Source organism: Lactuca virosa, chromosome 3 (assembly GCF_052849685.1).
Source record: "Lactuca virosa cultivar CGN04683 chromosome 3, Lactuca_virosa_CGN04683_v6, whole genome shotgun sequence".
NCBI lineage: Eukaryota > Viridiplantae > Streptophyta > Magnoliopsida > Asterales > Asteraceae > Lactuca > Lactuca virosa.
Window position 1 is genome coordinate 341,975,664 of NC_136428.1, and position 12,976 is coordinate 341,988,639.

Sequence of the window (12,976 nt, forward strand, 5' to 3'; positions counted from 1 at the left end):
CATTAAATTTATCGATTCCGATTGAGGGGCCATGAAACATTACCAACAATCTTGGGAGTCTTTGAATTCAAGAATTTGGATCAAACCCTTTTTTAAGTCGAAGAACAATTTTGATGATTTTTATCAAACAGTTGGTAGGCAAAAACTTTCTGACACTTTTTGAAGACCTTCAAAACAGGGATGTAAGATTCTCTAATCGATAAAATTGCAATGAATATCAGAAACATGAAGTTCAATAACTACAAATACCCAATGGAATTAAAAGTCAATTTTATGAACACTTACACAAATAAAAGTTCAATAAGCAATATTTACTTACCTCAACCCCAGGAAAATAGTGCAATAAGCAATATATATATATATATATATATATATATATATATATATATATATATATATATATATAACCCAAGAAAACACAAACCAAAACCATCTACATACAAAATTCTTGAATTCTCTGTTTTGCTTCTGCATGTATCAGCACGAGGTCGAAAGGCCTTCTACTCGAAGATTTTTGTGTTTACTATTTTATTAAAAGTTTCTTTCATAGCTAAAAAAATAACATTTCTAGGAATATGGTAAAACGGTCAAAACTTGGTTTGACTCGATAAAGAGATCAAACAAATGTTGTGAAAACCATAACACTGCACCTAAATCCAACAATTCATGATATGCCACATCAGCAGGGACAATTAACCTGAGAAGGATTATGTAAGTGTTTCAGGATTCAATAACAAAAGTGTAATCATCTTTTTTAGAACATTGGGGTTTTTTGTTTTTTGCATTTACATTAAGGGTAAAATACAAATACGTATTTGTATTTTCACCATTTTATCGATTTAGCCACAAACTATGTAGTGATTAAACCATTTTTTCAGTTTGCGTGATTTTGAAAAAGGCAAAACAAAAAACACACAACATACTATATACTGTAACTACTTTTTGGTTCAACCACTGAAGTATAATATATTATGATCATAATAAAGAAATAGGTAAAGGTAAATCGATAAATGCTGAAAGTATGTTGTGATTTTCTATATTTGAAAACCCAGTAAACGAGAAAAATGTTTGTTTTAAGCAATCAGAAAACTTGATTTTGATAAAGTGATAAAAAGAGGTTAAAGTATTCCATCATCACGTACCTTTGACATTGTGTTTACGTTTGCCTTACAGCATTTTGAATTCCTGTACACAATTGCAACTAGAAGGTGGTTTAGGGTTTTGGGTTTAGGGTTTAGTTTAATTCCAAATAGATGGGTTTCTAAACTGTGATGCCATTGCTTCTGATAAAAATTTAGTGAGTGATTCTCGGCTTACTTCCTTCTCCCGCTTAAGCTCAAGATGACGAATCTGTTTACATATAACATTTAAATAAATAAATCGTTTTTTTTTTCGTTGTTGGAAACCGATTTAGCTTGTTGGGATATACATTATAAATATAATAATATTGAAAATTTGGAATTACCTTAACAGATCCTTTTTGAGAAACGCCAGTGTCTGAAATGATAATAAGACATTTAATGTCATGCTCATTTGCATATTCATACTGCTCCGTGAGGCTCGGATCCAAAATTGGAACAAACTCCGCCTGATAAAGTCACAATCATAAACGTCAATGGAACAAGAATTTCAATTTTTCATCAGTGCAAAAGACGTAAATGCCCTCATCATTGAAAAACGCCTTGAAAACCATTAAAAATTTTAACTACAAACCTTAATATCGTCCTCCCAGAGTTCGGCAACTAGCTCCATACGTTTCTCAAGTAAACCACCTCCCCCTCTTGAACAAACAAGAACACTTCTGCTAGAATCATTTCTGCATGAATTTTGTAACTAATGAAAAAATAAAAAAAGGAGAAAGGTATGAAGAAGCTCCAGATTTTTTTAAATAAATAAAAATACCTAAAGGGTCTGTAGATATCGACAGAAGAATGCTGAATGATGGTTTCTAAAGCAAGACTTGTCCCAACTGCTCCTGGAGGATTTGATTTCTGATAGAAGAATCAAAATATGAAAGTTTGTCAAATAGATAAATGCTAGAAATATCATTTATTTGTTCATTACAGCATCCTACTCCTTGTATTTCTTAATATGTTGATATAATTAGGTTGATATTTCAAAGTACAATGATGTAATAGAGAGAAATGAAAGTATGATGCTATAAGAAACAAATATATGAAATGAAACTACATTGCTATTTCTAGCATTTAACCCGTTGATCAAAACATACGTATTCAGATTGCCACATATTGTGAAGGAGATAATCATATCGACCACCAACAGCAAGCAGTGTTCCTTCTGTAAGTGAGCCAAGACTACTATCCTTCCTCAAATATATCTGCTCCAAAAGAATATACAAAACAAAACAATGAATTCAAGAAAATTCTAAAAATTACATGAATACCCCCCCCCCCTATTAACCTGGAAATATGAATCTTTGTGATAACCCTGGGTAGGTGGCATAAGAGGATCGATGAAAACATTTTTATTAATTCTCCAAATCCGTAAATAGTTAAAAAGCTGAGAAAGTTCATCAAGTGCCTTGCGTGTAAGTGTATCTGCACTGCCATCACACAAAACCAAATCAAATTTCCTAAAAATAATTAAAAAAAAATTAGGGTTTAAAGAAATATTGTTATTGTTGATGAAAAACATACCAGCAGGAAGGGCACCTCTCAATCTAGGAAGGGCTTGATCTGCAATTCCACAAAACCTTAACCCCACAGTCTGCAATTTATTTACAACTCCTTCACTAATATTAAGTTCCTGCCAAAAGAAACATGAATACTTTATAAAATGTAAAATAAAATGAAATTTAAAAAAAAAAAAAAAAAAAAAAAAAAAACACCTGTCTAAGTTGTCGTCTTATTACCACCCATTTTGTTTTCCTTTCAGAGGACTGGGGACGTAAGGAGCCCAAGAGAGAAAGAAGCTTCATGGGCAAAAAAAGCACATAAGTTTTCAGAAATTTATCAAAATATATATACAAAATTAGTTATTGAAATTGTATATAGAGGAAGGAGAAGGGAATATTAATTATTAATACATACTTCTGCTACTTTTTGTCTATGTTCAGCTTTGATCCCAATCCATGACCAAATTGCTTCTAATAGATCCCCATGATTAAGATGTATATCACATGATTCTGGATCGAAAAAACGAGTTATGATGTCCATTGCAGCCTGCATATCATTAAAATAATGACTATTTAATTCCTTCATTCCATTCCGTTGGAGAATGCAAACAGGTTTCTTTTATTCCATTCCATTCCTTCCTAATTCAATCATACCTTGATGACCTCGGCCTCTGTTAGTGATGAAGCACCTCCAATAACATCAAAATCTCCCTGCATATCACAAGTTATGTTAAAAAATTGTCTCCAAAATCCAAATTAATAATCTAGAAGAGTTAACCTGAAGATATCGATTTGGTGGCGAATGACCGATTGATCTACGATATACATAACATATTTCAAATCTTTTGAAAGATGATTTCTGCAAAAAACAACAAACATTTGAATAGCAAAACAAAAACAGTAAAGACTACACACTTTGCGTATTATAAAGTAAAATAAATAAATAAAACATAGTGATTCTCGTTTGATCAAAGCAACTTAAATGTCCATTCTAGGTTCAAAAACTTCATCTTGCTAATAAAATACTTGCATAGATTCAGCAAATTTTTATTTATTTAAATATTAGTTTATTAGAATGCTTATCCGTACCTGGTTTAGAACAACCCAGTTAATAAAGGGCAACCGCAGCTCATGGCAGAGTTCCACCATGTCTCCACCACTTGTCAAAAGCTTAACAGTATTCCTTCAAAATATAAAATCAACCATCTAGTCAACTCGACATGTTTGACCAAACTCCAAATATACAAATTGAAATGCCAAAACCAACAAAAAGTCTATCCACCAATGAGTCCATATACTCACACACAATCACTTGGGGAAAAATCAAAAAGCATTGTAGGGCTATTTTCAATGATACAGATGAGGACAAAAAGTTGCAATTTTTGTCCCATTGACTCCAATTAGGGTGAATGAGAAGAACAAATATAAATATGATGATACCTATTGAATTGTAGAGAATCTCCTAGCAAACGCATTGGAATTATCTCCAAACGTTTAGCACAATGCAGCTTAAACACTGCAGCAGATACCTCCCAAACCAAATCACGGATTTCAGTGTCCAAATCTGTATGTTGTATCGATGACGTGTCATTTCCACCTAATTTTGGTATTTCTGCATGGTTTTTGGTGCTCAATGTCTCCTCACTGAAGATAGCATCCACAACTTTATCATATATGCTGGTGTCCTCGGAATTATGCATTGTTCTCAAGAAATCTACAAAATAATTGCAAGTTTATGAAAAAATTAGACATAAAATTATTACTGATTGATTACTTACTGTCTAATAATTCGGATTCCATTCGAGGAGGGAAAGCGTGTTGGAGGAGTTCTGTGGCTGAGGGGCGATCTGATGGAATTGATGACATCATGCGGCGTAATAATGAAGCTTGTTCTGGAAACTCAGTAATCCAATCCAAAGGAAGCTCTCCCTTCTTTTTTAAGTCGGAAAGAACAACGTGTCTTTCCATTCCGGTGCTAAAGGGATGCCAGATCTCAAGGAATACGATTCCCAAGCTGTACATATCTGCCTGAACAACATAATAAACAAACACAAGTGAGAACAAGTGCTGGAATGGAATCCACACAAAAAAAGTACTTGTGCTCTTCAAAGCAATGGAATGGACAATTCCATTGGAATGTAAGTATGGAAGCTGTGGAATGGACAATTCCATAGATGGAAACAGGGCAAGAATGGAGTGTTGATGAAAAGAAAAATGTTTGTTCTGGTCTGTCTGATGGAATGGAATGGAATGGACAAATCATATTACATGCCATGATGCCAACCAAACATACAATGGAATGTAATGACTCATTCCGTTACTTTGTCATCCCTTTCCTTTGATGGATTGGAGTGGACCATTCTTGAAGGAATGTGATTCTTTCCATTTGGCTGATTTTCATTCCTTAGCTGGGAGTATTTTTTACATTCAATCATGGGATGGAGTAAAATTTACAATATAACCCATTTTTATTTATGCTCTTTATAATGACACAAATCCTCCTCATTTAAATTTAATAATTTTAATTAAATTTACAATTCTTGTTTTCTAAAATTACCTAGAATATGTTTTACTATAGCCTTATCAGGGTTTTAATAGTTATAATTCAATTAATGTATAGAATAGAGTTAACACTATATAGATTAAATCTAACAAAAGTCATTCCATTCCTAAAAGTCAACCAAATATGATCATGGAATGTACAACTCATTCCATCACTAAAATGTCCATTTCATTCCATCCAACTAAACAAAATGCAATGTCATTATGGAGTTGGTGTTCATCATATTAATCATAAATCAATAAGATAATGAAAAGAACTCACTTTCTCATTGATTTTTGGCCATCTTTGCTCGATTTCTGGAGCTGTATAAAAATAAGTACCAATCTGACCAGTCCCATCAACCGACACTCCAGTTGTTTCTGCAGGGTCTACATCTTGTTCCAACTGCTCCAGCTTTAAAAACTTAGCTGATGGATCACAAACATAAAACTATGCAGCTTAACTTTCACTTCTTTTTAAAAAATTTAAAACTTTAAGTGAGTGTTTGAATAATATGTACATAAGTTACTACTTACCAAGGCCAAAATCCCCGATTTTAATATCATTACGAGCATCAAAGAAAATGTTATTTGGAGTCAAGTCACGGTGGATAATTCCTTGGCTATGAATGTGGGCCAGGCCTTCTACAATTTGTCTAAACAAATGCCATGCCAGTTTCTTGTCAAAATGACTATATGATTCAAACATCTGTCGAAGAGTCCTTTACAAAAACAAAAAAACAAACAAATCAATGACTTAATAAGGAAAAAAACTGGAAGTGGAATGATGTAATGAAAAGAAATGGAAGTAGGATGATATGATTAACAGATAAATGGAAGTGCATCACTTTGAAGCAGAAATAGAAAGTGAGTGGTAACCTTGGACAGTATTCCATCTGAATATAGAGGTATGTTCCAACTTTGTTATCTTGTGTTACTCCTACAACATCAGTTGAGCTCTGATCTATGAAACTGAAACTGGAACTAGCTGCTGCAGTCCTTGAACCCCAAGTGGCATCATTATACAAACCACCAACTCCTGTTTCAAACCATGCCTGAAATCAAATATATCAAGTTAAGTTACATGTTCATGGTTTACAATAATGTTTCTGCTTAAAAATGGTAATATACATAGAAGCAATTCAATTTTATAAAAAAACTAAATGGATGGAGCATAGAAGGTTATCTACCTGGTAGTAACGTACAACATGTTGATGCTGCAATCGGGAAAGAGTGGCTACTTCTCTAAGTACCTCAAAGTGGAGGAAATACAAGAATATCATACAGCATTTGGTAAGAATTCCAAGCAGAAATTAGTAAACAAGTTTACTACTTTCTGTTGATTTTTTGGTCATGAATGTTATAGCTTTTGTTCAGCTACTAACAAGAAATATCACGAGTATTTGTCTAAATTCAAACAAAGGTATGCAACTGTTCGAGGGCTACAAAAGAAATTCGAAATTTTTTGATACTGAAAGATTTGATTATGAAAGGTTAAATGCAAGAAAGAATGATGTACTTTCATTTGTTTGTTTATTATAGCATCCTGCTTCATTTCTTCTTATTACAGCATTGTATTTTGGAACATTAACCCAAAAACAGCAATGTCATCCAACTATAAAGCAATTTTCACTGCTGTAATTGAGTATATTTTTCAAAGTACAATACCTTGGTAAGAAAAAAAAATTGAAAATAGAATGTTGTAAAAGAAAGAAATTAGAGTAGAATGTCAAAAGGAACAAATAAATGAAAATATGTTGCTATTTCTTGCATTTAGCCCAAAGTGAAAAGACACTTTGAATATCAATCAAATGTAACACATTTCCAATTCAACAACTATGTCGAGTTACTAAAATTAAACATCATGTACTTTCCCAGAGGGATTTAAGTACCATAAAACTGTTTCTTGAAATAGTAATGACTAATGAGATGTGTCTACCTCAAAATTCTGTCATCTAAAGGTTGACTTTTGTCTTTTAGTCGAATCTTCTTAACAGCATACTGTCTTCCATCCAGCTTATTCTTGCATAACACCACATGCCCAAAACCACCATGGCCTAACACATCACAACAAAAGGAATCAGAATGGAATAATAAGTCTAGATGGAAGTAGATTCATAAAACTGTGGACAAAATAGACCCTAATACTTGTATACAGTTGAGATCAAATGATGACTCACCAAGTGGTTGAAGCTCCTCAAAATCATTCAGATACCGAGAGCTTAATGTAGGTGAGGTATGCTGCTGCCCTCTGGAATCAGAAACAGTTCTCCAAAAATGAGATATCTTTGAGGCTACCTGTTTTCATGGCATAGTATGCATTCGTTTTCATTACATGACAATAGAAATTAGTGAAAAAAAATGCTACAAAAGAATGAAAAGCACTAACCATACGATGTCCAAAAGCCTGATTGAAGCTTCTGTCAAAATGTGATGATGATTCTGTTGCTAAATCTGCCACCCGTTCTGAAACAATCTGAAGATACCATTAACCTCTATGAATTAGACATCATGAAACCAAAAAAAAAAAAAAAAAAAACCTCCTATTGAGAATGGGTTAAATAAGTCAAAAGTCGCCCAAAGTGCATTCAACAACATTCTAAATCACTTAATTCAAGAATGGGTTAAATGCTGCTATTTCTTGCATTTAACCCTTATGTTAATAAATAGCTTTTGTAACTAAATACAATACATTAACTATTTTAATAAACAGCTTTTGGCTAGCAACTTGACTGACCCCTTTTAACTTGTACTATACAAATACCCATTTTACCCTTTTACCTGTATTAAGAACTGAATATAAGCAACATACCCCTAGGTTAACCAGCTCTGATGTTACATCAGTTAAGGCATCAGCAAGTGGACCTTTTGGAGCACAAGCAAGTCGCAACAAATGAGCCTGAAAGTTTTTCAAGAGTCTGTTAGCTCTTGGATGCATTTTAAAATAGTAAAATTGATAAGAGAAAGGGTGATTTTAATGCCAGAATCAAATCTCTCTCCACAGTATGTGAAATCTGATGATGATCTGTTGATGCAGATGACACTGATTCTGAATGATCACTTTTGATCCCACCATAATCGGTTTCTTCTTCTGTATTCTCTTCCAGAGGATAATCCTGTGTAATCATGCATCAGTAATGTGATGATAATCACAAAGAAAATTATCTTTCAATAATAGAGGAAAATACAGAAACGAGTTTGTACTTCCACCATTTTTATCAATTTAGCCACATAACTATTTTGATAAAATGCTGAAAGTACGTTGTGTTTTCATGTATTTCTCCTTTCAGACTACCATCTTACCTCACCAATGCTAACATTATCCACTAGTTCCTCAGATGATGATGTAAAAGAATCGGTACTCTTACTTTCTTCTTCCAAATCATCAAGTCTTGATGTAGGACTAATCACATTGTCCATGTCACCATCCTCAACCACCCCAGTCTTCATGTTTTGGTTGACTTTGACTTTGACTTTCTCCAGTGAAGCATTGTGTGGACCCTCTAAGGCATGATGCAATTCCAAGGAAGTGTTTTTATTGTTGTTCTCTTCAATTGAAAGTCCCCAAGGCCATGACTCCCCTGAGCCCATGAAAAGATCTATGAAACCATACACAAAAGGCCCCTTTGAAGGCCTATCTGTAGTCACACATGGAACCTTTTTGAAACAACAGTGAAACAATAATCAATATCATGGAAATTTCAGTTAAAAACAATTGTAGTATATATTTTAGAAATCTTACGTGTGGTTGCTCCAATGGAACAACTTCAGACAAGAATTCTTGTGCAGCTTCTACTAAGTTATAAACCATCACACGTCCTTCTCGAGCATTTAAATTAGCCTGCATAGGAAATCATTTGACTTCTTAAACTAATAATGAGATAATTTGGGAGACAGAGAGAAGTGAATTGGCTTTTCGTACGTATAGGGAACAGAGTTGAAATGTCAAAAAACTTATCAAACTGAAAGGATGAATGAAAAAGGCATCAAATAACAATTTCATGTATGGCCAAATAGCTTTACATAAGTGTTTCGCCATCATTTGAATGTCAAGTGGTGACATTAAAGAAGGAATGTGAAATGTGGAAACAATTATTTACCCATAATAGCAATAGACTTACAATTCTTTACCAATTATGGCAATATGCAACAAAATAAAAGTACAGTATTGTCTATAGTATGTTGCTATTATAAACAAAAGATAAACTACATTGCTATTATCGGTAAGGACATGTAAGTAATATTTTGAGTAAGAAAGAAAGTGCAGTGCTTATATTGGCTAACTTACTCTATAAAATGATGATTGCAGGCATGTAGTGAGTCCGGGATGTATTAAACGGCTGTGTGACCTACTCTTGTGTAAGGACCTGACACTAGTGGTTGTTTGTTTAGAGGGGTTGGGCAATATCTTTAAAGCCGGCGAAGCCGACCAGGTTAAAGAGAAAGATGGTCTGAATCCTTATTCACGAATAACATTTAATGTAGGAGTGGATGAGAAATTATTTTCCTTAAACAAAATAATTTCTCATCTACTCTTGCATTAAATGTCATTCGTGAATAAGGATCCAGATCAATCTCCTTTTCAACCCAGTTGACTTTGCCAGCTCTGAAGATATTGCCAAACCCCTCTAAACAAACAGCCACTATTGTCAGGTCCTTACACAAGAGTAGGTCACAAGGCGGTTTAATACATCTCTAACTCACTACATGCTTGCAACCATCATTTTATAGAGTAAGTTAGCCGATATAAGCAATGCACTTTCTTTCTTACCCAAAATAGCAATCTACTTACATTTCGTTACCGATAATAGCAATGTAGTTTATCTTTTGCCTACAACAGCAACATACTATGAACAATATTGTACTTTTATTTTGTTACATATTGTCATAATTGGTAAAGAATTGGCAATGTGTATGTGATCAAAGCATTGAAGTATGAAGACCATGTCTTTTTCCAATTAAGTGTTGTCTCGATACATGGTGTTTCAAAAATATTTGTAAATGACAACACACTTGCGGAAATGGAAGGAAAAATAGATGAGGGCAAATTTGTAAAATGTTAGGATATAAAGGGGAACCATTCTTCTCATGACTTTTTCTACTTTAGTTCTTTTGGCAAGAAGTCAAATGGAAACGGACATATATAGCTTAGCAGATTAAGTCATATCCCCGTTATGTCAAGAAAAACAGACACTAAGATTATGAAGGACACCTTAACATGAAGACATGTGAGTGAATAAGTGATTGAACCATTAAACAAGGCCATAGCATGCAGATGGAATGGAAAGAACTTTTACAATATATAAACTAGTCAACCCTTACTTGGTCATGAAGCAAGGACAAGAGATTATCTGCATCAGATTTTGATAAACCTTTTTCTGGAATTATCAGCAGCTTTGGACACTTGTAAGGATATCCAGGTAAAAATCTGACAACCATGACCAATCATGAAGGTCAAAAATGGAATGTAACACAGGAGACAAACATCACAAGATAACAATAGAAAGAGGATAAACTCATTAACCTTATTGAAAGAAGAGCTGATACATCTAAATCCTCATAACCTGAATCCTGCGAATATGGCCTGTAAATTCATTGGGTGAAAACTTAATATAAGGAAGACGAAAATGGCCATGGAGTGGATTATCTAATTGTTATAAATTGCAAACCTTAGCTTGATCTTGATTCGGGGTGGGGACTCTGAGACAACATCACAATCTTCTTGGAATATAGCAAGCCTAAAAAATTAAAATAAACTGTTTAGAAAACAATAATACTAAGGCCTTGTTTCTCTTTTTCCCATTAAGTGTTGTCCGGATAAATGATGTATAAAAAAATTTGGAAAACTATGGCGACCTTGTAGAAATCGAAGGAAAAAATAAATGAGGTAAAATTTGTAAAATGTTAGAATTTAATGGGGAAATTCTTTCCCTAACTTTCTCTATTAAGTGATTTAAGTTGTTATGACTACATAACCATGCTTCTCATTCCTACTTGTTTTGCTAAATGCAAGTATATTCACTAATGTTTAAAGATACGTCCTACAAACGTTAAAAAATCAAAAGTGAAAAGAAACCTACATGGACAGTTGTTATATAAAGAGTTGTAATTGTCTTACAACTTGAGAAAACCAAAAATGAAAATTTTCCTGAAGTGTTTGCCACTGTGCTGTTAGTTCATGAAGTAGGTGAATAGAACCATAGCCAATAAAGATTACTTATATTCAAATAAAATGACCCCCCAACAACAACCCAACCATGTTTCTGTTTCTGTTGTCCATTAGTCCATTATCAGTTTTGTGGGGGCATGTTCATTTCGCTTACATAGGTAAATAGACTCAAAACCCCAGTCTTCCCTTCTTCTAACAAGACATAAATAGACACCACCATATGAAATTCTCGACTGAGCAAATGAATGCCTACATTTGCGCACAATTTAACCTATCACAGAAGAAGATTCACTTCCTAATTCGGCAATTCAAGCACATTATAGTTCAAATTCAAGATGATATCAACAAACTCGTTGTTCATAACAAAAGGTTATCATCTATGCTATACCATTTTAATCTCTCTCAGATTAGATTTTTGAGGATTGGTGGAACTAGCCCTGCTTAACAATTATGTGTTTGCATTGATATTTAACAAGAATAATAATAAGGAAACTACTAACAGTGCGGTAAGCTCCTCCGATAGAAGTTCGCCGCCAACGCCGTCGATAGAAGTGTGGTCATTGGTGGGCGCCCTGCGCCTCCCTGTGCCACCACGCTTCTTCTTTTTGGAGCTATGGCCCATATTTCTTTCTATTTGACTTCCGATTGAATCTCGGTAAGCGATGATTCATGCCAATCCAAACAAATCAGAAACAATACAAACTAATAAGCAGATTTTGGAGTGATTCGCATATGAATTCCTCGGGAGAGTGATGTATTATAGGTTTGTGGTTTTGTTCGTGAAGGAAGGGTTTAGAAAGAGAAATCTCGAAGTGCAAATTGTATGACTTGAATTTTACTTGTAGATGCAGTAAGTATCTTCATGGATTTGCTTCAAAAGTTTGAAATAAGTCGTCTTCGTTAACAAAACCGATTTTAATTCTTCTCCTTTTTCAGGTTAAAGAATAAATAAAATATGGCAAATAAGAACAAATGTAATATAATACTTTATAAAAATAGATAACTATTTTATTTATCCGTAATAGTTAAATTTCAAACATTAAGAAACTTGTTCCAAGATATAGTAAAAATTTAAAGAGATAATTCCAAAATTAGCCAAATACACTAATTATCTTACAAATTTAGCCAAAAGAAATAAAAATTGCAAAAATAACCACGAAAATCGCAGATGGATATGACCCATCTACGATTTTGCCCTTCCATCTGCGAATGTACAAGCGCCTAAAGCACAGATGTTATGCTTTAGGCGCTTGTACATTCGCAGATGGAATAGTCCATCTGCGATTTTCGTTTTCCACCTGCGATTTTCCGGAAAAAAAAATATAAAACCGTTTTTTTTTCTTCATTTTTCACTCTTCAATATAGAAAAACTCTCTTTCTCTCTCTCGGCGATTCCATGCGATTCTCTATGACGATTTCTCGAAGAAAATTGACGATTTTTTCAACAATCCCGAAAATATGGTTAGATTTTAGGGATAATAACTTAAAAGGGTAATATATTTTTCGATTTATACACATTTGGTCACTGAGTTTTTTTTCGTCCATATTTACCCCTTCAACTTGTTAAACTGTATACATTCAGTCCTTATGACCGGCTACTCCAGGTTACCCGGTAAAAATGACTTAATAGG

At 33.7% G+C, this 12,976-nt stretch overlaps 1 protein-coding gene across 2 annotated transcripts; it reads right to left on the reverse strand.

The window, feature by feature from the left end:
• Positions 1-419: 419 nt before the first annotated feature.
• GCN2 (protein kinase family protein) lies at positions 420-12,244 on the reverse strand. Of its 2 annotated transcripts, XM_079086706.1 has the most exons (30): positions 11,846-12,244; positions 10,846-10,914; positions 10,701-10,760; positions 10,499-10,604; positions 8,919-9,017; positions 8,480-8,833; positions 8,158-8,292; positions 7,989-8,075; positions 7,566-7,652; positions 7,357-7,474; positions 7,116-7,233; positions 6,367-6,421; positions 6,056-6,231; positions 5,714-5,898; positions 5,460-5,605; positions 4,414-4,663; positions 4,076-4,349; positions 3,725-3,818; positions 3,414-3,494; positions 3,290-3,346; positions 3,051-3,182; positions 2,849-2,932; positions 2,658-2,766; positions 2,422-2,558; positions 2,231-2,338; positions 1,903-1,991; positions 1,714-1,816; positions 1,466-1,588; positions 1,143-1,350; positions 420-697 (listed from the first exon to the last, which is right to left on the reverse strand). In XM_079086706.1, exons 1-29 carry the CDS (start codon positions 11,965-11,967, stop codon positions 1,240-1,242), a joined length of 3,669 nt encoding a protein of 1,222 aa, XP_078942832.1. In that variant the 5' UTR covers positions 11,968-12,244; the 3' UTR covers positions 420-697; positions 1,143-1,239. The 2 variants fall into 2 exon arrangements, with proteins under 2 accessions (XP_078942832.1, XP_078942833.1); XM_079086707.1 differs by lacking the exons at positions 420-697; positions 1,143-1,350; positions 1,466-1,588; positions 1,714-1,816 and having other exon boundaries at positions 1,955-1,991; positions 2,422-2,563.
• Positions 12,245-12,976: the final 732 nt, after the last annotated feature.